General features: G+C 42.2%; 3 protein-coding genes across 9 annotated transcripts in view; 1 reads left to right on the top strand and 2 right to left on the bottom strand.

Annotated features, from left to right (window-relative positions):
* Positions 1-976: 976 nt before the first annotated feature.
* ube2z (ubiquitin-conjugating enzyme E2Z) lies at positions 977-8,023 on the bottom strand. Its single transcript, XM_030379955.1, has 8 exons — positions 7,189-8,023; positions 6,897-6,969; positions 6,399-6,586; positions 5,698-5,809; positions 5,130-5,242; positions 4,570-4,660; positions 1,703-1,890; positions 977-1,590 (listed from the first exon to the last, which is right to left on the bottom strand). The coding sequence occupies exons 1-7, from the start codon at positions 7,590-7,592 to the stop codon at positions 1,711-1,713; spliced, it is 1,161 nt and encodes a 386-aa protein (XP_030235815.1). The 5' UTR covers positions 7,593-8,023; the 3' UTR covers positions 977-1,590; positions 1,703-1,710.
* A 590-nt stretch (positions 8,024-8,613) lies between these two features.
* atp5mc1 (ATP synthase membrane subunit c locus 1) lies at positions 8,614-13,471 on the bottom strand. 3 transcript variants are annotated; one of them, XM_030379981.1, is made up of 5 exons: positions 13,308-13,471; positions 11,699-11,746; positions 11,383-11,463; positions 9,114-9,292; positions 8,614-9,014 (listed from the first exon to the last, which is right to left on the bottom strand). In XM_030379981.1, exons 2-5 carry the CDS (start codon positions 11,735-11,737, stop codon positions 8,900-8,902), a joined length of 414 nt encoding a protein of 137 aa, XP_030235841.1. In that variant the 5' UTR covers positions 11,738-11,746; positions 13,308-13,471; the 3' UTR covers positions 8,614-8,899. The 3 variants fall into 3 exon arrangements, with proteins under 3 accessions (XP_030235841.1, XP_030235836.1, XP_030235827.1); XM_030379976.1 differs by having other exon boundaries at positions 13,115-13,410; XM_030379967.1 differs by lacking the exon at positions 13,308-13,471 and adding an exon at positions 12,806-12,895.
* A 327-nt stretch (positions 13,472-13,798) lies between these two features.
* ttll6 (tubulin tyrosine ligase-like family, member 6) overlaps positions 13,799-23,377 on the top strand; it is a 39,251-nt gene continuing 29,672 nt past the window's right edge. For 2 of the 5 annotated variants that reach the window (XM_030347484.1, XM_030347458.1), the window contains exons 1-4: positions 13,799-14,449; positions 17,219-17,344; positions 20,977-21,014; positions 23,162-23,280. In XM_030347484.1, coding sequence (XP_030203344.1) covers positions 17,220-17,344; positions 20,977-21,014; positions 23,162-23,280 — 282 coding nt within the window. In that variant the 5' untranslated portion in view covers positions 13,799-14,449; position 17,219. Of the gene's footprint in view, positions 14,450-14,787; positions 17,345-20,973; positions 21,015-23,161; positions 23,281-23,377 lie in introns of those variants that run through there. The other 3 variants (XM_030347475.1, XM_030347467.1, XM_030347493.1) reach the window with 3 other exon arrangements.

The raw sequence follows: 23,377 nt of genomic DNA, 5'->3' as shown, positions 1-23,377 counted from the left end.
CCCACTGTCCCTCATCACTGCATAGGACATATTAAACCTGCACACGGGCCTTTTAACAACAAGAATACAGATTATATTACACAATCACAAGTGTTCAGGTTTTGGGAGAAAAAAAGAAAAGGAAAGAACACGGTATTACCGTAACCTATTAGGTCCAATCTTTTGCTGAATGGGCCAAGTAAAGAAAACTATTGATTGGGGAACAATCACTGTAGCAAGTAATTAGGCTTGGGAGGCATCTATTTTTCCCCAACTACCTGTAATTTCAACGGGGCACACGGTATATGTTATTTGTTTAAAAATAAATAGAATAAAAAAACTAAAGATGAGCTGCTGGTGATAGAAGTCATTGTAGCAAGTATGACATTGTCTAGCTACAATGCTGTGTGTCTAATATGAAACTTGTCAACTTCGACAAGTCCTGCTCTGTTTAATATACGTATGGCCTATTGAATAATGAATAGATAGGACGTATGAGCCCTTCTTGCATAGATTCGGTTCAAATCTCAACAAGGAGGACCTACTAGTGCACTCATCTTTCTTTTAAAAGTGAGCGATGGATTCCACCGATGTACACATATGGAGAGTAAGTTTAACCTGTATTATATACAGTCCATGTGCTTTACACCCACAACGGAGCACCACCGGCAAGTTTTTTTAACCTTTTTTTCGCTGAGCAGTGGGAGAGACTTCTAAAACAGTGAGACGTAGCTGGGTTATTTTAGTTAGGCTATCGTTTAGGGCAGGGTACTTTGCAACTCGCCTCCTGTGTAGAATATTGACCAAATGATGGCTCTAAAGAGTAGCGCTGCTGCCCGCCCAATCTCCTGGGCAAATATATAGCGCTAGAAACAAAGGACTGCTACCGGTGATCGCCTCTTTAGATCCCCGATCCGGATCCCTGTAATTCGGAGCGTCAACATCTGTTGAATATCCAATATCTTTCAACTTAAAAATGATATACTTTCAAACTTGAGATGTGTGATTGTTTTAATACAACACCACAGCTATAAATGTATCTTTTAGTTTTGATGTCAGGACGTTCCAGGTGGGAAGGTCATTATTGAAAAACGTGTGAAATGCGAGGAATTACGCAACTGCAAAGACTTTATTTTTTAACTATTTCATTATATATCCATGTTGCCAAAATACACAACTCAATAAAAAATATATTCATAAGATGTCGGAAAAAAGAAGGGTTTGAATTTCTTTAACGGTATTTAAGATCGTAGTTCTTCTAAATACCCTGGTATACCTAATACCAACCAAGCCTACTAGAGATATCATTGAACAACCCTGCACCTTTTGAACAGAGTTTTATTCCAGAATACAATAGTGTACCTGCAAAATCGAAAGGGGAGAGGGTACCCGTCAACGTTACTGGTAGAGAATTACAACTTACCAGATGAACATAGAATTTAACAGCAATTAGCTAGCAGCTGATACCATTTTCCACAAATAGTCAATCTCTAACAGACCATGCTCTTTGCGCCATCACATCACGCGGATGGTGTGCTTAGCTGATCTTGCATTTCCATGGCTCCCGTTCTTTGATGTACCCGAAAACGTTGGCGGACATTTTGTTTTCCACTGTACAAAAACAACAAGAATAAAAAAAAATCAACACAAGCAAAACTTTACGTCATACAGCATACAATCAAAGTTTTTTTGTTGACTATTTCTAGTAGAATAAGGTGGTCACCTGGTCGGTCAAGGCTGAGAGCTGCCCTGGCTGTCGGGGTCCGTCTCGGAGGAGCTGCTGTTTGAGTCTGAGTCCCCGTTGTGCTCATCCTCCGCAGGGGTCTTCTCGCGGATCCTGAGGTGTGTGGCGCCGAGGCGAGTGAGCAGGCCCTGGTAGTCGAACCTCCCGCGCTTCTCTCCGAACGGGTCCTTTGGGAGGGGATTACACAGGTCGACGGGATATGACCACAGACTATGGTTGTTCGGTGTACCGGTACCGAAAAACACATCGGTACTCATGTTTTACCAGGAAAACGTTATTGTATAAACGTATTGTAAATACATGTAATGTGAAAAGGTGAAAAAGACACCCCATGAAAACCTTTGTCTTTTTCCACATATTAAAAGATATAGACATATTATCTTCATTTTAGCATTATTAAGAGATGGATGTAATAACCTAATGAAAAAAGACTGAAAGAAATAAAAAAAAATATCTTTGGAAGACATAATTAATAGATATGCAATTTTCTTGGGAGGAAAACGACCCAAGAAAAAAAAAATTAAAGTGTGGTTGTTATGATACCCACACTTTTATTACTGCTTAAAATGCCTACAATTAGAACGAAGTGCACCACATCAGGTGCAAATGATGAGAACAACGATAGAGAGGATTTAGAGGAGCCCATCTTATTTAAACCGAGTCATTTAGTTAGGTTTGCTCTTGAATGTTGAAGGGAGTGGTATCACTATGGTGGATCAAAAGAGCTCTGGGGGCTTTAGGAAGAAGGTAGTAGAGGCTATTTTTAGAAAGAGACTACACAAGTCTGATTTGCATAGAAGGTGTGCTAGGAAGAAACCCTTGCCGTCATCAATGCAAAACTAAATTTTGCCCGAGAACAAGAACCTCATACCAACTGAAGCATGTGGGTGGAAATGTCATGTCATTGGGGCTGATTTGCTGCAGCAGTTTCTGGCCAGCTCACCATCATAGAATCCACCAGAAATTTTTTATTGTAACAGAGGGTGCTTGAAGAAAATGTGAGACGATATGTCAGAAAATTGACCATGCAACATGACAATGATCCAAAACATCAGTAAATCCACGAGAAAATGGCTGAAAGGAAGAAGTTGAGAGTTCTGGAATGGCCATGTCAAAGCCAGGATATTAATCCAGTTGAGATGCTGTGGACTGATATGAAGGCTTGGGCGGTATTACAGTATACCAAGGTATTTAGAAATACCGAAGGTATTAAGTACGTCAAAAATAGAACACTCAACTTTTTTCCGACCTCTTATGAAAAGGTTTCTTATTATGTTGATATGTGTTTTGAAGCAGGCTATATAATTAAAAGTAGTCCAAAATAAAGTCTTCGCCATTGCATTGTGGGTAATCCTGAAATAGGTTTGTTCCAACATCAAGTTTCTAATTGTGAAAGATATTGGTAGATATTGACGCTTCAAATTGCTGCAATTTGACCCGGGGAACTAAAGAGCCGATCACCGGTAGGAGTCCTGGGTGTCTAGTGATATATATTTGCCAGGGAGACGGGTCGGGCAGCAGCACTATATAGAGCAGTGGTTCTCAACCTTTTTTGAGCAAACGCCCCCCTGACCTTAACCTGATCCTCTGGCGCCCCCACCCCCCCTTCCAGTAAAAACAATTAAATAAATTAACAACCCCACTCACACTCGTGTTATATTGCTCAAGGTGTCATTGCATCGTTTTCATTGATTTTGCGGTAGTCACTAATAGCAATGAATGCCCTCTGAGTCGGTTTTGGTGGAAAAAATATGAATAAATATTCATGACATGCAAATGTCTCACCTCTGATTGGCCAACAGCACTGGCCATCACTGTAATAAATCCAACTAAACTTCCAGAGCGTCGAGCGAGCGAGAACATTCATTCACCGTGACGCGGCCACTCCCGCCACTCTCGCGACTCCTGGCTGCCACGTCTCCCGTGCCCCCGGCCGCGGCACTCCGTGGCCCGGGCACCGTGACCTTGGGCACGGCCGTGGCCACGGCACTCCCGCGACTCCCGCCGTGCCCCGTGAATGAATGAATGGCCCTGGAACTGTGGGCACTTTGACAGCAGCCCGGGCAACGCGGGCACTGCAGCCCTGGAACCACGGGCACCGCGCGCAGAGGCCTAATTAGGACTATATATTTTGCATTTGAAATGCAACAGTCTTTTCGTGGAGACTACGCTCAGAGCAGCTGGAACTTAACAACAGCAAGAAGAAGGAGGAAAACGGCTATGAAACAAATTTGTTGTTTTTTTTGCTATCGCCCATGTTTGATTGTGTTGTGTTGGTTATTGAATTGTGAACCCGCGAACATGGGTTATGTTTATCAGCGATAGAGATCATGACGATAGCTGATGTAACGGGAGTCCGGGCGTATGCAGGACCGAACCGCGCTGTATGACCACGGTTACACTGCACATAGACAGTAAAAAGTAGCTGAGACGGTAGAGGGGTAAGAAACCAATAAATGAAAGTTCATTCACGTTCCCAGCGCCCCCCCAAGGTTGTGCGAACGCCCCCTCAAACATCACACATCTGCAAGAATTCTGCATGGAGGAGTGGGATAATCTTTCTCCCAACCAATGTCAGACTTGTAGACCAGTACAGGAAACATCTAATTAAGGTCATTTCAGCCAAATGGAGCAATTGCAGCTACTAAGGGATAGGGTGTCCTTTAACTTTTTCCTCAGCAGAAATGTGCATTTTTGTTAAATAAATGATATCCACTTAGTATCTGTTTTTTGTTCCATTACATCATTTCATCTCAATATATTGTTTGAAAGAAGATAATATTATTGTCCATATCTCTTAAAAAATATCTTTTTCACATAACCGGAGCAGTACTGGTGTTTCTGACCTGCATGTTTTGCCCCTGTAGGTGGAGTCTCTCCTTGCAGACTCCTTCATAGAAGTCATAGTACTCCAGGAAAGACTTCTCCATCACACCCCTAAAGATGAAATTCACATAAACGTACAGGTATCACTGAATATCGCATGGGCAATTTCCACAGAAGTCAACACTTGGACATCTAAGATGGCCAATTATAACCAGTGATCCAGTGAGCGAAAAAAAACGTGGACTCAAAAAAGACTTGATGCTCTCTGAGCCAAAAAAAACACTTTTTGTGGAGCATCATGTTCTCAGCATGTTAGATGGCCTTGTTGTTTATCCTTGCTACAAATCTAGAAATAGGGTTTGCACGATAGTCAAGTAGAAATGGGCTGTGTCTTCAAATGTGCCAGTGGACATTGAGTGCATTTATATCATTGCAAAGAGGTTTGTTATGTATGTAATTATATAACATAATTAAAAAACGAATTACTTGGGCAAGGAGAAAATTAATGCGAAGAAGAGGAAAACCACAAAAGAAAAACAATAGGCAAAGGGAGTGATAGCATAAATGTTTCAGGTCTCACCACAGAGCTTCTGGACAAGGTATTTTTCCATCTAGCATATCACAGACGGCCACCCTCATGTTCTCATGTCGGATACAGTCGTTGTAGTTCTTACGGTCTCCTGGGTGTCGTTCCTGAGACAGACAGAGACCGACACACAGGGTGCAACCAGACATAAAAAAAAGACAATGAGTTTATTCATGCATAAGACTTGCAATAACAGAGGCTACCCGGCTAAATAGATGCACTATTTGCTCATATCCGCCATGAGCAGAAAAAGACCATCCTCATCCCACGAGTTCAATTCTCAGTTTCTTGCCGAAGAACGGCCCCCTTTCGGTCCCCTACAGCGTGTTTGAACCACTTTGGATAACCAAAATAGGGGACGGACCAATGACCGCAAGGAGGAGGGAGTTTAAGTAAATGACAAACCCAGGAGTGCCGCAGAATTTCAACAACAATGTGAACAATGGGAAACCTTATTTACCAATGTCCATGTAAAGATCAATGTTAGCGGCCACAACCGGAGCTTTCCATGTTAAGAATCCCAGAAACATGATATGTGTGATGGTTGTGAACCCAGCCATACCTGTTCAAAGCCAGGCTCGTTGTGGTAGGGGTTCTCCGTCATCAGAGACTGAATGGAGATGAGGACGGACGAAATACTCTGGGCTGGGCTCCAAGCGGGGCCTGTCCATGTCCTGTTTGGATACAACACACAAGGAACACGCATTGGTAATGTTTCGGATAAACGGACCACAACACAGTCATGAGCGGGTTTTTTTTGTACTCATTAATAATGTGAAGTCTCTTTATTCAACCCAAAGCTTTATTTCTGCTTTGTGCTACCATGCTATTTTAGCCCAATGATCTTTTTGCTGCAACTATTGTTGTCCGTCATAAGTTAACATAAATGAATCAAAACATCTCCATCCAAGTTTATTAAAACAGGCAGAGGAAGCCTATTGCGAGGTTAATAACGTTGCACTTCATGGTTTTGTAAATACAATTCAATTTAAGTGTTTGCTATGATGGACTGCAGTTGAAATATAGCCCAAATCATTTGACATTTAAAATGGATTGACTGAACATAATTCCACACTCACTAAAATCCCATTAAGTAACAAGAAGAAAGATAGTCTGCATAAGTCTGAATAATGCTCTTATTCAATATTTAGCCAAACTTCATGCAATATGTGACCAGAGGTTTATGTAGAAACTGCTCCATTTCTGCAACTGATAAGATTGAACACTATCAAGAGGCAAAAATGTATGCATTTTCTAACTTACCCCAGGATACTGAGACAGACTTTGCCATTTCGGTAGAAGTTGGGGTTGAACCGGACCGTGTTGTGGCCGGTGGTGATGAGCTTGACTCGAGGTGGATGGATGGGGTAGTCGGGAGGGCATCGAAACAGGAAGAGGAAGAAGCCGCCTTCATATGGTGTGTCAAACGGCCCGGTGATCAGAGCGTGGATCTGGTTGGAACATTGTGAAGCATTTGATAATTCAAGAAACGTTGAAAAATAAGGAATGCAAGACAGTGCACAGGCTAGGGCATTTGACTCAAAAAAGGGATATGGGTGCCATATCCAATGCCTGCCTATAGGCATCCATGACCAAGATGCAAGTCCGACCTGCGCAAAAAAACAGTCCGACCTGCGCATTAACGACATGCATCAACGAAAGGATTTGGATAAAAGCATCTAGTAACTAATATTCTTAGAATAGAGATAAACGTCATGAGTATCTGTGTTGGGAATTCGTTTACAGTCGATGTAACAATACCTTAGTCATATCTTGAGGATCAGGAACAACAAACATTCCCGGAGGGGGTTCCTTATAGATTGACATGATATCCCTGAGGAGAGAGAGAGAGAAAGAGAAAGAGAAGGAGAAGGAGAAAGAGAAAGAGAGAGAGAGATATGACAAGTAAACGAACAGTCAAACCCCACTCTTAATTACGTTGAAATAAGAAGGGCATAGTTACAAGATGGGCGAGTTTAACACTTTAAACGTTACTTTCGCTTCTCGGCTTGTTCTGAAGACTATTATTATTCGATTATAACGTATTGTTTACCTCTTGATTCTCAGAATGCACTGCACTGACGCCTTTTCGTTGTCCCAGTCGGTACTTAGGGTCGGGTCCCAAGAGGTTGCATGCATTTGGGTCAGGAGGCCAGCTCCAGCAACCCCAGCAACGCTACCGAGCCCCAGCCCAACGCCGTGGAGAGGTGATGTAGCGTGAGCGTTGGGAGACAGGGCGACAAGGTGGGATCCGGGGTTTGGGTTTCCAAACGTGCCAGGAGTTGCATTGACTGCGGCGATGCCACTCTGCGTTGCAACAGTGTGGGGAGGGTAAGACAAGCTGGGGCTTGAGTTTGTTGCGCCATTTGTCGAGTGTCCCACAGGAAAAGAGCTGGCAAGAGATGGTATCAGACCAAGGGCATCAACGTCCGACTCGTCCCCAATGCTGTCTGCCATCGTTAAGCTAGCGAGCTACCAAAAACGCACCGTCTGAAAACGTTGGCTAATTTACAAAGCAAAATGCATCCGGCATTGACAGCTTCGTGTAAATTTGTTTTGTTCTTAGGCGGAATCACAATATTAGGGGACGATAAGAGAACGGCGATACCAAAAGCAAAACACAGGGCATTTCTGTCCAGGACATTATGGCTAGTTTAGCTACTATATCATCCTAGTATTCCCGTACCGACCAAAAAGTATGTATTTGTACGCACAAACAATGGTCCACCGCGCTGTAGCTTACAAATCACCTCCCATTAAAGCGTGATTTAGATTGGTCAATCTTTGACAGATCCACTCGACACAAAATGGTAATCGCAACTTTAGGAACTCTGATTAGTTATTGTGCAGGGCTCTTTTCCCACCAGCACTTCCTGCTTGAGTCTTAAAATATATACAGACTGCCTCCATGTGGTAATTTAGTGCTATACCAGGGTTAATAAAAATAAACCGAGTCTAATTTCACCGTGTCAAGAGAAACACAATTTGTAATAACCCAACTTACCATTTGAAAAATATTGGATATTTATTGTAATTGATAGTATATAGTCGTGTACAGCTCCTAATATAAAAAAGGCCATATCACCCACCTGCCTTGCAAACATTAACTTGTGTGCTCAATGAATTCTTTATAAACAAGCAAAATAAAGATTCTATGAAGACATGGAGTAAATGGACAAGAATCCTATATGGCGATTAACATTTATTTTGAGTCAGTTCTTAATGCCAAATAGTTTACCAAAATCTTGATTTAGATATACTCAAGAGACATGATCAGATTTAAACTTTGCTTGAAAAAAAACCACATTATGGTTATAAGTTGACAGAAGTGGTCAAGTAGATTGGACTGTTACCACAGCCCAATGTTAAGTTTATAATTCAACAAGAATATTAATTGAACACTGAATCAGGCTGGCTGCAGTTCTGTGTAATACAAATGCTGCATTACATTCAGCATGGAAGAAACCACAACAACAGATTTAAGTTATCCCAACCATTTATTTCGGACAGATTTAATGTCAACCGAAAGGTGGACTCGCATAAAACTTTTGAACAAAAATAAAGCGTAGGAACATTAAGGGGTAGGACTGAACGCTCTTAACCACAGGTGTTTTTTTTTTATTAAATTCCATTTCAGAATATTTGTTTTGTTGATTGGAATGACCCATCAGCTCCTTCAGTTAGAGATTTCAAAAACCATTCCCCCTCCCGCCCTAGGAAGGAAGGGGGAAGGACGATGTAGGTGGTGAGGTATAATGCCAGGTTTACATGGCGAACAGGATGAGGAATGCCACCATCAGACAGAACAAGCCCATGGCCTCAGAGAGAGCGAATCCCAGGATGGCATAGGAGAAGAGCTGCTGCTTTAGGGAAGGGTTCCTTTGAGATAAAACAAAAACACCAAGTCAAACCATCATTAGAACCACCACCGTGCCAAGAAAAACAAAAAAAGACAACATACTGATGTTATGTCTTTACCTTGCATAGCCGATGATGAGGCTGCCAAAAACTGTCCCGATTCCTGCTCCTGACCCAGCCACACCAACTGTGGCAGCTCCAGCACCAATGAACTTGGCCGCTGTGTCGATGTCCCGGGAGACTGCGCTCGTCTGGATGGAGCGGGACAGAATGGCCGACCGGCTGACTGGCAACAGGGACTGGAAGAAAGAATGGAGTTAAAACAAGCGCCTCACATTGACAGAACAGAAAAAAATAGCTGCATCATGTCCTGGGTCTTTTTACGTCATGCTGCAAAATTGGGGTCCGAGCAGGCACTGCATTATTTAGGAGGTCTCCTTATATTGGTGGTGGCGTTGTATCGATGTACGGTATACCGCAGATAGTAAATTCATACCGGACTGTCTTTGTACGGTATGTGTTGTGCTGTGTAAGGTTCCTCCAAAGGGATGTTGTAGTCTACGACATTTAGTAGCCAAGTGAGGAGGTTCTTTAATAGATTAACGAAATGCATCAAGTTTATAAATGTAAAGCTATCGTCATAGCTTACAAGTTACGGTGCCTTTACATTGAAGAGGATTGTTTAATTAATCAATACATGCATGTTTTATTGTCATTTTAGTTTACTAATTCAACTAAGTGGTTAATAATATACAAGTAATGTATAATTATTTCAAATTCAAAACAGAGGCAAGTACCAAACGGTGACCTTTGTGTACCGTCACAACCCTACTGCCTAGCACTGTTGGATTCTTTAGAGGCCAGACAGGGCTGATACATCCTATGATTGGGACCAGATGGTGCTGGTAGTAGGGATCTGCCCGCAACATATTTTTGATTGAGATATATTAACCACCGTGTCACCAAGCGCAACTGCCTGCTAAGTAAAAGATGGCAAAGAGCTCCATCTAGGCCTACAATAACTTATTAACTAAATACGAATTGAACAGGTGGCAAACGTCTTTACTATTGTGATGATTTCACTCTTCAGTGAGGGACTAGTATTTCCACAATTTCAAAGGTTTGCACAATCCGCCCATAAGCTTTGTAATGATTGGAAGTATGCCTGCTCTCATAATTTGAAAGTCATGCTACATTAAGCTCTGCTATAACAGTATCTGACTCAGGACGATTATTGGATCCAAAAACCACTGATCTTCATGTATTAATCCTACATGATGTTACATCCTTGAATTATTAAAACACTTAAATGAAAGTCATAGCTGTTCATTAAAAAAGAAAAAAAATTCACATTCATTACGAGGAAGGGAGTTTCACACCCCTAATTAGTGCTCCTAAAAGAGCTGCCACTGCTCTTGTATAATTATATGAGAAGTCCATCTTTTCTGGCTGTTCAGTCTTTATGCGGCGCTCACGATTCTACGAGATACATCTTATATGGTTGGCTACCTTGCATGAATCATCCTACAGAATAGAAGGGCTTTGAAAGTCATCTCATTGGAAACAAACTCAAGAATAAGCAATTCCATCAAAAAACTAAAGTGGATATCATTTTTGCCATAATTCCAATACACAATCACCACTAAAAGCCTGCATCACGTTCAGGGCAGGTACCCTTTCTCTAATCCTAAACAACCTTTAGCATGTGTTCTACATGCAACATAACTGCCTTGGTATGGATGAAAACAGGAGATTATGGCATTTCGCAAGGCCTTCATGCCTATGAGTTCCTGCTTAAAAATAGTCTCTAGCAGTGGTTGTCAAACCATTTGGTTTGAGACCCCTTAAATGATGGCCAACACTTGCGACCCTCTATACCTACCTATTTTAAGTAAAAGGAAGTGTTCAAGGAAAGAAGGGCCACAGCAACTTCATGCTATTTTTTTTGTACCGTCATTGTGTAAGAGCAACGTTATACAAAATGCCCCAAACACCATGAGTGTTATACTGAGGATGTCAACCCTCTCAAACGCCGCAGTTAATCACTGCCCACACAGATCTCCACACATGCCGGTGTCCCTCGGTCAAGATTATGCTAATACGCAAAGACTGGTACCCGAGTTCGAGCCGAGTTCCGTCAGGTTGTTTTTTTAAGTCGGGTTTTACTTCTGTCTTATTTAAGTAAGGGTGATCAAATTGCATAAATTATTATATAGAAGGTCAGACAATACATGCACGTTTAACGCATTAACGTTGGCATCGTTATAAACCATCTCTGACGACTTTAATGAGATAAAGAACATTTCAAATCATAATCTCACAACTCTCGCTTTGAGAATCATTGCTCTGTTGTAGTCTAGAGGGCAAACATTATTAATATGAAAGTCACCTGCTGCTCCACTGAAGCTTCAGGTCGGTTAAAGATGGAGACAGAGACAGGCCGTGCGAGGACCCTGGACCCTCCACGCAGCTAAAAAACAAAGATAAACTGTCAGGTAAAAGAGGAACACAATTATAGAGAAAGGCTTATCGAAAAAAATTAAGAAATTCTCCCTTGTAATGCATTATAACAAATCGTACAGCATCTATAAATGTTTCACAACACTGCAAAAGTCAGTTGACCTTCCTCATATTTTGTCTGAATGCATGTTTTTACATTTGAGAAAAGATACAAAATGTACATTGAGTTTAAACATTCTACATACCACAGCAGAGGAGGTGACAAACTTGGCGCAGGCGTACATGGCTGGAACCTGAGGGACAAAGTGAACATGTTAAGGCTTTGTATTCATCCCCAAGCCACCTTTTGATGGGCATGGGCTGTTAACTGTAGTTTCACGTGACCAGTTATTTGTGGAAACTAACAGGTGGCTGCATTGAAATCATTCAAGACCATCTGATTTGTTGAGGCAGTGGGCGTTGCCAGGTGCAACAGCGATAGGACAAATTGTTCCGATAAAAACAATCGAGAAGTAGTTTAAATATCAGAATAATTACCATTAGTTTAGTAATTATGTGAAGGAACAAAAAATAAAATGGTAAATAAAAAACTTCCACCAGGTTCCTAAAAGCAGCATGGTCCGGTTCTCCAATACACTATGCAACTGAGCAATAACTAATAATACGATTGAGTGCCGCCAAGGGGGCAACACTATGTCCGAGGTTCAAGGTAGTTGATTAATCTATAGAGAAGGATACCAATTCGTAGAGCCATGATTAGAAAAGCGACGCAGGATCAACAAAGTTCACCAACTAGGCTGGACATTTAATCTAATCCACTTGGAGGAAAGGGTAACCATTGAATCGCTTCTACATTCAGCGTAGTGTAAAATACGATTCGTGGTTGAATGAAAGTAGTGCACCAACTCTTGACACCAACTACAGCTAAAGCCTATTTGTGCAGTAGGACGTTTATGATATATCGAGTAACATTTGATCGTAGATTGTATGAAGCTCGCTAACCCTTTTGCACATGCATGAAGAATGTTTTCCAAAAGCCCGTTAGCTCACGTTACTGACCAGATAGCAGTGTCCTCCAAGACTAGGTACGATATCCAGTTAAGCTACAATGCTAAGCTAACTACACCTAGCCTTGAAGGTCAAAAAAGACCACAGATGAACAGACGGTCCTGATCAAGGTTGAAAACAATGGTAATTTAAGAATAAACCTTAACTTAAGAGACAAGATTGTTTGAAAGTCCAACACTGAAGTCCTTGCTGCGGCGAGGTTTGGTAATATTAACGTTAGGCCCAGAAATGAGCGAGTCAGACATTTTACATCCAAGTGTCATTTAGGCTTGTTCGCGCTGTACCGTCTTGATCAAGTAGCCTTCCGGCCCACACCATGCATGGACAACATCAAAGCCTGCAAGGTTATCAATGTCCATTATGGCGGTTAGTTTCGTGAGTACGTACACAATAATGTTAAGATCGCATACAAATTAGACAGTCCTTCTGAGGGATGAAATCATTGAATGGCCGATCAGGCGAGCTAGTACAGGTTAGCAATGACAGCTACGAAAGACCGAAATAATGTCAACGTATCACCAATAAGGAGTTACACTCGGAGCTATAAAGTTACACATTAAAACAAGAAGATGGTCTAAAGAAGTTGAGTTTACCGATTTGTTCGATTTCTAGGAGGGTCCGGTAATTGCTGTTAAGTTGCGCAGTGGCAGTCAATGAATGTAGGATAAGACACACTGTCACCTTGCCATTTATAAGCTAAGCTTCTACGTCCTGTGCATCCATTGGTTGAACATAAACGTCACTCAACAAAAATCGGCACGTCCACCAGGCGGTTCTCATACTAACCTATCAAATGTGGTTTAGTTGAGCTACGTCCCTTTCGACTGCCAATAGTTTATGTTAGGGTAGAACCGAATGATATTATTGGTCAGTATAACAAGGGTATATATTTTTTTACCCGCCCTGGTGCCCTTTCAATTCACATCCAGTGTCCTCCATGTCTATTGGGTGACCTAAAGGAAGTCCCGCCTACAACCTTCAAACAGAAAAATGTTTGAACACACACACACACACACACACACACACACACACACACACACACACACACACACACACACACACACACACACACACACACACACACACACACACACACACACACACACACACACGTTATAATAAGTGGTTCTAATGGTTCAATAAAAAATGGTAACATCTGAATAATCTATTTCCATTACTGTAAAAAGACTGTTTTGCAAGTGAGCGTTGTGCGTGTGTCTGCGTGTTTTTGTTTGATAACCAGCAGAGGGCACTCTCTTTCCATCCAGAGACAGGACTCTGAAACTCGGGGCTTTTTCGTCTGTATCTAAACCAAATAACAACAAGTATCCGAAACATCCATCAATAACATTTATTCGACGGACTGCATACAGACGGCTAAACGGCGAAACACACACATGGGAAGTACAGCATTATAATATGTGCAACCATTCACGGTGCATGATTTACAGCAGTGGGAAAGTCACTTGTAATAATATAGCTTAGATGTGGAAGCTGAGGGATGGGGATCTCCCTGGCTGACGCTTGTTTTTCCAACAGTTGTGCTATTTGGTTGCAGCTAATCCAGAGTAGAGCGTAACAAGATAGCTGCACCAATGTAACCAAAGATTGACGTTTGTTTGGCGGTATGGAATTCGTCTTCCACATTCTCGTATGTCAGCAGCCTTACTGGCGTCCGTTACCTTGGCTACCAGGTGTTTCGGTGGTGTTCAAAATAGCTCGAATTAAACTTGTTCACAACGCACGAAATAACAGTAAGTTGGTTTTTTATCCTATTTTGAGGCGGAACAAGGCTAACTTTAGGCAAATTAGAGACGTAGTCCTAGACTCAGGCTAAATGTATTGAGTTTTTAAGGACGTCGGCATAAACTAATTTAAACATAGTCGGTTCAAACTCGTTAGGGAACCAAGAATGATCAAAATAAAAGGTGAGCATGTTTTCCTTTTTTACGAGTCTCTTTAGAGCTATTGGTGCAATGCGGAGAGTAGGCCTATTTTCTGTATTTATAATTGCCACATGTATCGCGTTATGTCGGCCTAGTGTTACTAAAATATCTTTTAATAGAGAATGGATATTCGTGTTGGACGAGAAATGGGCAACCTTTGCCAGTGTATGATTAACCGTCCATTGTGATATTGGAATTAAGTAGAATAAACTTCTCCTGCGGAGCTAGAAGAGAGTTGGACCCACTTTTGTTTGTGTGTGTGTGTGTGTGTGTGTGTGTGTGTGTGTGTGTGTGTGTGTGTGTGTGTGTGTGTGTGTGTGTGTGCGTGTGTGCGTGTGTGCGTGTGTGTGTGTGTGTGTGTTTGTGTGCGTGTGTGTGTGCATGTGCGTGTGTAGCCTAATCATGCAAATTTGATTATGATTTACGAATTACAAATGTATGACATTGAATTGAACCACCACCACCAAAAGTTATTAAAGGGACTACGTTGAGAATTTCGACATTCATTAACCATTTTCAAGTGCCAATTAACAGGTTGTAATTTAACCTAAAAAAAGTAGACCTTGCCTATGCCATCCGTAGAGCAGCCTGAGCTGATTTCGATTCTCTTTGAACCGGGACGTTTTTTCCTGTAAAAACGCGCAGACAATGGTTAGAATGACTGTTGTTGAATTACTTTTAGTTTGTAAACCTTTTTTTATTATTTTTATTACCTATACACATTAGAAATACATTAGGGTATTATCGATACTTTACTTTAAATTATTCTTCCGAAACTTCCCCACTCAACTCAAATTCATCTGCTTCAAACTTAATGCTAGAATAATTACAACTGTACTATATTACTATCCAATATTTTATGTACTGTCTCAAATCCTGCATCTTTTATATTATTTCAACTTTAAAAGTTCTAGAATTGATAGTGTAGAAAATGTTAACTATCAAAATCTATAAAATGTCACTGCTCCTCGAATATTTAGACCCCTAGACATAGCCTATTGAAAAATATTGCAGTGACCATCTAAATTCTTTAAGCAATGGTGTTTTATACTTTGACCGGACATAACTTTCAACATCTTTCTTATCTTTAAACAGTTTGAAAACATATACAGATACATTGATTCAGCTGGAATTCGAAAACTATGATTAAAAAGATGTGTTGAGCAGAGAGTTCTGGGATACGGGGGGCCTTTTTATCCCAATGGTTAAGCGCCATTGCAATTATGTGATGCTTTTTTAGTACGTCTTTGTGTATGAGCGTTATAATAAGTGATGTTGTATCTAAAATGTGCAGACAGTTGTATTGTAAGTAAGTGTCAGAGAAGCTTTACTTTGACGTGGACAAAATAAACCTCTGCTCAGAATGAGCTCCACACATCCACACACACGTGGCGTTATACTATGAGTGTCTGAGAAGAATAACCCACTCTCGGACACTGCCTTCCCCAATAACCGCTTGCCAGACTAAGCTCCATGAATCCACACACACTGTGGCGTTATTGTAAGGGTCTCGGAAGCTTAACCCTCTCTTGGGCGCACCTGATATAGCTAATGAGGACTATCTTGCTTCCTTTCACCAAAATATATTTTTTACATATAAAATAAATACAAGTTTAGAACCCATACAAAAAAAGTTTTTTTTACTCACTTTCTATTCCAAGTGTAAAATACTGTGGTTTGCGGATGGGAGGGATTATGATAAATGATGTGCATTCTACAATCTCAAGTCTACAATCCCTTCTGAGAAAGTTTGTATCTGAAATCAAACTGTTGCTAACTGCACACCCTCATATTAAAGCAACCTTTTTTCATGTGCTGCAGGGCAAGTAAACATGAGCTTGTAGCACCGGCTGTTGTCAAGATGAATGATCAAAATGTATAACAGATAGAGATAAGTATAGGTCTATGAATGCAGTTGACCCCTTTGGATGCAATAAGAGGACAGTGTTTAGAAACGTGAATAGGCTTTTACCTCCGTCATGTCCTACAACATGTACAGTAACCGTCGGTGACCATGAAAAAGATCCTCAAATGTGATTGGTTAAACTGATATATTCATAGGCTACGGTCGTCAAAAATCAACTGAAAAATGTATGTTTTTGCAATACTACATTGAGGTGTATAGGATACTGTCCCATTGACTAAATATTGCTTTAAATGTATAAGGATCTTAACGTATAAGCTATGATCTATGCTTTTACATTAACAGACAAAGTAACTCAATACAAATCATAGATCTATCAATGAACCTCAACCATCCAGAACACTAGCAACTGTGAATAACCCCCTCGCAACCATCGAGAACACCCAAAAAGCAGCATAACAGTCACTATAAAACCACAGCACAACACAACGTCACTCTTCTGTACATTTCCAATACACCAGGTACTTTTTTTTTTGGCACAATACAATTTCTTCTGAAGTTGTACATTTTCTTGTGTATGATTGCTATTGTTTTAAACCAGGGGGGCTCTGCTCTGAATGCAAAGGCTTGTGGAGGCTGCAGTTCACTTATTGGTCAAAGGGGTCAGTAATGAGAAGGAATTTCTGTCTCTTAAATATGAAAATATAATTGTATCATTGCAGAAAAAATGGAATCCACAACCATTCCATAGATATATCGGTAAACACGCATTTGCACTGCTGTTAGCAATTCGAAGTGCAATTTTTTACTTGATTATTTTAAAGGCTTGGCAAATGAGCCAATTTCCTATAGTCTTAGCAATACTTAAGCCAATTATCTCCACCCAGGATGAGGCCTCCTGAAGAAGGAAAGTCCAAGTCCTCAGCCAGCACCAAAGTTGGGTCCCTAGACAAAGAGATGACTCCCCTGGATGACCTCCCACCACAAACAAAGAACAAGAAGAGGAAAAAGAGGTAGATGGATGGATACAATAGAAACTAGTTTCATATTGCTGTTTCCTCCTGGTGTTTTTATTTTTGGAGGCTTTCAGATAGCGTACTTGACTTGTGTATTTGATTACTGATGCCATGTCAAGGCATCTGGTAACAGACTGAAACAGGGTATTGGTGTCGATGCAACACTACTCCTGTATGCTGTCATCGTGTTGCTGAAGAAGCAAAACTGCTCCATTAGTTGCACTGTTACAGATGTAACATGTAGCTCTCTTTTAAAGGGACTCTTACCTTTGTTGCATTTTTACACTTTTTTTGGATAAGGTTAAATTGGTATTAATAAGGTAATAACACTCTAATATGCAAGACAGACCCACCAGGAGTAAAAACAAACAATTATTTTACTCTCATAATATTTAGTGAAAACTTCAACCAATAAAATTCTTCGGACCGAATGACTTTATTGGCCGACAGACCTGTCTGTTTGCTGCATGGATATATAAGGTTTTCCGTCTGCTTCTTGTGGCGCATTCGGGCCCGCGTCATCAAGGCGCGTCCTCAACTAGAGGGTTTGTTTTGATTCCACGGCAGACAGTAGCGAGTAGCTACCGTAGCGACTGACGATGGCAGACCAAAGTGGTCCACGGCGTACTGAAACTGCACCATTCAGTCCGATTAGGGGACTCATCTCGGACTCAGACTCACAGAGTTACCCTCCTCTGGAGCCTCAGGAAGACCTCCAGACTGTTGGCCACCAACTGCACCATTCAGTCCGACAAGGGGACCCGATTCGGCCTCAGAAGCCAAGTGGTCCCGCTCCCCTGGATGATTCTCAGGACCTCCAGACCGTTGGCAACCAACCGCACCACTTAGTCCGATTAGGGGACCCGTTTCGGACTCAGACGCGAAGTTGTCCCGCTACTCTGGAGCTCCGGGAAGACCTCCAGACCGTTGGCACCCAACCGCACCACTCAGTCCGATTACGGGACCCATTTCGGACTCAGACGCGACGTTGTCCCGCTACTCTGGAGCTACAGGAAGACCTCCAGACCGTTGGCACCCAACCGCACCACTCAGTCCGATTACGGGACCCATTTCGGACTCAGACGCGACGTTGTCCCGCTACTCTGGAGCTACAGGAAGACCTCCAGACCGTTGGCACCCAACCGCACCACTCAGTCCGATTACGCGACCCATTTCGGACTCAGACGCGACGTTGTCCCGCTACTCTGGAGCTACAGGAAGACCTCCAGACCGTTGGCACCCAACCGCACCATTCAGTCCGATTAGGGGACCCATTTCGGCCTCAGACGCTACGTTGTCCCGCTACTCTGTTTGTAATGCTTATACACCTTTCTTATACTCAGTGGGACCACTGTCCTTCAACATGGGGCCTCAAAACGGTATCACACGAAGCCCATAAAATTACAGTGAGCCACCTGCTAAATTTCTTGTTTACTAGACCCCTGGTAGATATTATGACCCCTGGGAGTCTAAACATAACCCATGGGAGTCTAGAACTTTTGTACTGTAGCGACCCTGGGACAGTTTAATAGTTTGTGTGTTATGTGTTACATTATATTTCGTTGTCCGCTATGCCAGTTGTTCTATGTGCATGTATTGTAATGTTCTTCTTGTCAATCAGCGTGGGGGCGAATCATTAGGTCAGCTGGGGGAGGGCCTTGGAAGAACAGGAGGGTGGGGGCCTGCACGCGAGTGAGACCGTGTTGGGGGTTGCCGGGGTAACCGGGGTTTGTTTTGTGTCGGTTTTCTGCCGTTGGTTACAATGTTACGGGTTTCAGTGACCTGGTTTTGGTTCATTAAAACTACCTTCAACTACTAATGACTCGACATCATTATGTCACCGGCGAGGTCGTTACAGTACTCTAAAAAATAACGCTTAGTTTTGTACTCTAAAAAATAACGCTTAGGGGGTGGGGCATTGGAGGAAGGCGGGATGATTTGAATGTGCTGTAATTCTCAAATGCAACAAAGGTGAGAGTCCCTTTAAAGTAAAATGATAGAAAAAAAACATGGATGCAAAATGTATTTCCACTTTTTTTTTCTAAAATCACACACATGTATGGGTGCACAAACAAACTCACCTCCTCGCTATCTCTCTCTCTCTCTCTCTCTCTCTCTCTCTCTCTCTCTCTCTCTCTCTCTCTCTCTCTCTCTCTCGTTCTCTCTCTCTCGCTTACTGTTTCTCTTTCTCACTATATCCCTCTTTCGCTCACTGTCCCACCCTATCTCGTTCTTGCGCGCTGTCTCTCCCTCTCTTCCTAACTCCCTCTCTCTCTGTCTCTTACACCCATGTTTGTGTGTGTATACATGCATCTGTGGTTGTGAGGCAGTTTAACAAGCAATCGCTTTACTGCTTTGTGTGGTGCACACCTACTTTTATTGCTCTAGACCACAGTGAGAGAGTACGATGGCGACACACATACACTCACACAGACACACACATTCACACACAGATGGGGGAATGGAGTGAGAGTGAAATGGAATGAGACAGAAGGGAAGTGACGTAGAGAAAGGCTCAAAATTTTAATTGAAGTCATGGTTGTGTGACCTAAGAAGGAATCCATTCTCCTGTGTGTGTGTGTGTGTGTGTGTGTGTGTGTGTGTGTGTGTGTGTGTGTGTGTGTGTGTGTGTGTGTGTGTGTGCACAGCCGCTTGTCGTCAGCTGTACCGTACGTAGTTTGCCGTGTTTTTCATTAGGGTGATGGTAATCTGGGATGAGTGCAGCACTGAATGGAGATTTAGATCTGTCATCACTACAATCATAAACAAGTTGCATGTGTAGAACCTTGGCTCAATAAGTCTGTGTGTGTGTGTGTGTGTGTGTGTGTGTGTGTGTGTGTGTGTGTGTGTGTGTGTGTGTGTGTGTGTGTGTGTGTGTGAACGTGCGTGTGTGTTTAAGCTTCAGAGTGCCAACATATCTGCTTTGGACAAAAAAATCTTCTTACCCCGAGTCAGTTTACATTGGTCCTATTAATTTGTAGACATGAGTGGATTTGTTGGTTCAGCAGTTGAATGTGTGCAGGTTTTTTTAATCATACCCCTCGCATGTCTTGTAAATTTGGATGCCACATGGATGAAAAGAATAGTACATAAATACATAATTGAAAGCACATCAAAAAGTGTATCCTTCCATATCAGAAAGAACTACAACCCAGTGGTGACCATAGATACTGCTGTTTTTGCGAAACTCAAGTTTGCACTGTAGTAAACAATTTACCACAGCAGGTGGCAGTACCTACACTCGGATAAAGAGCCCCTTCCTAAGAGGACACAGGCATTTCCAAAGGGAGATTAGCCTATATCGCTTAAGATTCCATGCAGACCAATGCAACTGCTTCATGCACAAGAAGATCATCAGACAAATGCAAAAATAAAAGCGTACTTAGTGGCTGATTAAACTGAGCTGCCACTGCTGCCTGACCCACCTGCTGTTTATCACACACACACACACACACACACACACACACACACACACACACACACACACACACACACACACACACACACACACACACACACACACACACACACACACACAGACAGACGCAAACACACACCGCAGTATATACAGTCAGTTGTGGTTTTTTCCTCTGGTCTGGTGGTCTTCTTTCTGTCTTGTTTTCCAGATGACTCTCTATCAACATGGTGAACTGCAGGTACGAAAGTGGTGAGTAACATTGTTTTTTTTTTTTTAATCTGCAGTAGATTGGCACTAATACACACACCCCCAGCCAAAGCAAACTAGAACCCTTTACTGCACCGGTTTCAGTTTTAGCTACAGCCCAGCTCCCAGCCTATGGCCTGTGAAAACCTTGGATCCTTTTATTTTTGGCCCACTGACTGCTCCGATTCAACTAGGGGAACACAAAGCAAATTTAACACCCAACTAAGAATGGCAGGTGGCTAACCTGGATGACTGTTTAACCACTCTATCATGTAATTTTATTTATATCTTTCTTAACTTACTATCGATTACAGTTGGTCTCATGTTGTCTTGTTACCTATTGAGGTACTCACTGACTGCTCTCTGAGCGTTCGGCTGTTTCAGTTAGTGACCATATAGGTAGTTGGTTGAGTGGCTGTTTAGTGGCCTGACAGTTGGCAACACGCTGGCCGGCCGTTTTTAGCTTGTGTTAAGAGTCTGGGCAGGCTTTGCGATGTCGAGCTAAAAGGTATTCTTTATTAGCCTATAAAAGACAACCGCTCGGCTGGCAGGCCCCTGTAGTCTACCCCTGTGTCCGTGTGTGTGTGTGTTTGTCTGTGTGTGTGTGGGCGGGGGGGGGGGGGGGGGGGGGGGGGGGGGGGTGCGTGCTCTGGGCCAGCGGGTTTGTGTGTCTGTCTGCCTGAATGAGAGGAAAACAAAAATACGGTCTCTCTTATTCTCCAGAGTATCGGGAGAGCTCTCTACCACAAACACTCACACAGACATACACACCCAAACACACACACACACACACGCACACGCACACGCACACACACACACACACCAGGATCCCTTCCAGTGATCATAAATCAGTAGGGCTGCTGTGGCAGAGTGTCTAGTCTAGTTGTATTGATTGGGGTTTAAATAAATCACTAGATTAGTGACAACGGCCGGTGTCAGTTCCTCTTCTGCTTTCACCACAAATCAGCAATAATGCAGATAGTGTTTAGATATTTACTGTAAACTATGTCTGGTTTGCAAAACATTATTGTTTACAAATGTGTAAATATTTGCCGTATATGTGATTGTTTGGTAGCCAGTTGCCACTTCTAAATATGCAGTAGGAAGCCTGCAATGGTTGGTGGCCGCACTTTTATGGGTATTTTGGTTTGCTTGTAATGTAAGAGTCCGATCTTGTGAGATTGCAGATTCTGTGTTAAATTGCAAAAGCTTAGTGTGTTGTTCTCCGAAAATATAAGTTTTGAAAATGATGCAATGTTGCAAATATTACTTTACTGTCCTGCTCAAGTCTAGTATGTATGGACATCTTTCATTGTTATTTCGGGAGCTTAATTTGTATATGCACGAATAACTATAAATTGGGAATGGGTGAACAGGTTGAAATTTTACTTTCCTTCTACTTTAAATGTATTCATGACTATAACTAATCTTAGTTTATTCTTGTTATTTTCTCAAACGACAGAGCTCGCTCTCAGTGCTCTGAATGCAAAAGCTTGCGCAAACTCCAGTTCACTCACCGGCCAAAGGGGCCAGTAATGAGAAGGAACTCCTGGTTCTACGCAGTACATTAAAAAACAAAACTATAAAGGCCTGATTCAGCAGTTGAATCAGTTCAAAATACATATTATCTTTCAAATAGCATTCTATTCACTTCCAAATTATGCTAGTGTTGAGATTCAGATTCAGCCAAAGTCTCAAGCCACACTTTCAGACACAATTGGTTTCCTGTCTGGACTGGTTTAAAGTTGCCTGTGGTGTGCAGTTGAGTGTTGATTGCACATCATTGGCTCGATAAAACATGTTTAATAAAAATGTGGCCCATATCCCGCAAACTCAAACTGATGGCTGCTACACTAGTGAATAAAAAGTACACAAGTTTTCAATGGAGTTTTGTTTTAAGTGCAGCGATTTAATAAACAATAAAGGTTTCTATGTCTGATTGACTAGATAATGGACATGTTGTGGATCAATTGCATGATTTTATGGAATTGTCTATTGGACAATGCCTTCTACAAATACTTGTTTGCAAATGATAAATGTGGTGTGTGTGTGTGTGTGTGTGTGTGTGTGTGTGTGTGTGTGTGTGTGTGTGTGTGTGTGTGTGTGTGTGTGTGTGTGTGTGTGTGTGTGTGTGTGTGTGTGTGTGACAGTGCGTCGCACATCGTACCGTTTTGGCCTGCGAGAATCGTTGGAGGGCGAAGACTTTAACCTGTACTGGACTGACACCAGCGTCACGCTGGACAGACTGGTCGGCATCAAACCCTACCAGGTAACAGAAAGGATGTCCTTGTCCAGTGGGGGTAAGCGCCCCCTGACTCCAGGATGACAAGGGCAACGAAAGAATTAAGGAGCCCCAGAGGCCACTG

This window comes from Gadus morhua, chromosome 2 (assembly GCF_902167405.1).
Source record: "Gadus morhua chromosome 2, gadMor3.0, whole genome shotgun sequence".
Classification (NCBI taxonomy): Eukaryota; Metazoa; Chordata; class Actinopteri; order Gadiformes; family Gadidae; genus Gadus; species Gadus morhua.
This window is presented reverse-complemented; position numbering and strand designations above follow the sequence as displayed.

Coding starts and splice junctions, on each gene's coding strand:
- atp5mc1 (XM_030379967.1), bottom strand. CDS start 12,880: ATGGACATTGATAACCTTGCAGGCTTTGATGTTGTCCATGCATGGTGT. Junction 11,747..12,805: donor AAGGCTACTTGATCAAGACG/GTACAGCGCGAA, acceptor TTTGTCCCTCAG/GTTCCAGCCATGTACGCCTG. Junction 9,293..11,382: donor AAGCTTCAGTGGAGCAGCAG/GTGACTTTCATA, acceptor TCTTTCTTCCAG/TCCCTGTTGCCAGTCAGCCG.
- ube2z (XM_030379955.1), bottom strand. CDS start 7,592: ATGGCAGACAGCATTGGGGACGAGTCGGACGTTGATGCCCTTGGTCTG. Junction 6,587..6,896: donor ATCCTCAAGATATGACTAAG/GTATTGTTACAT, acceptor TGTTCCAACCAG/ATCCACGCTCTGATCACCGG. Junction 4,661..5,129: donor CCTTGTCCAGAAGCTCTGTG/GTGAGACCTGAA, acceptor TTTCATCTTTAG/GGGTGTGATGGAGAAGTCTT.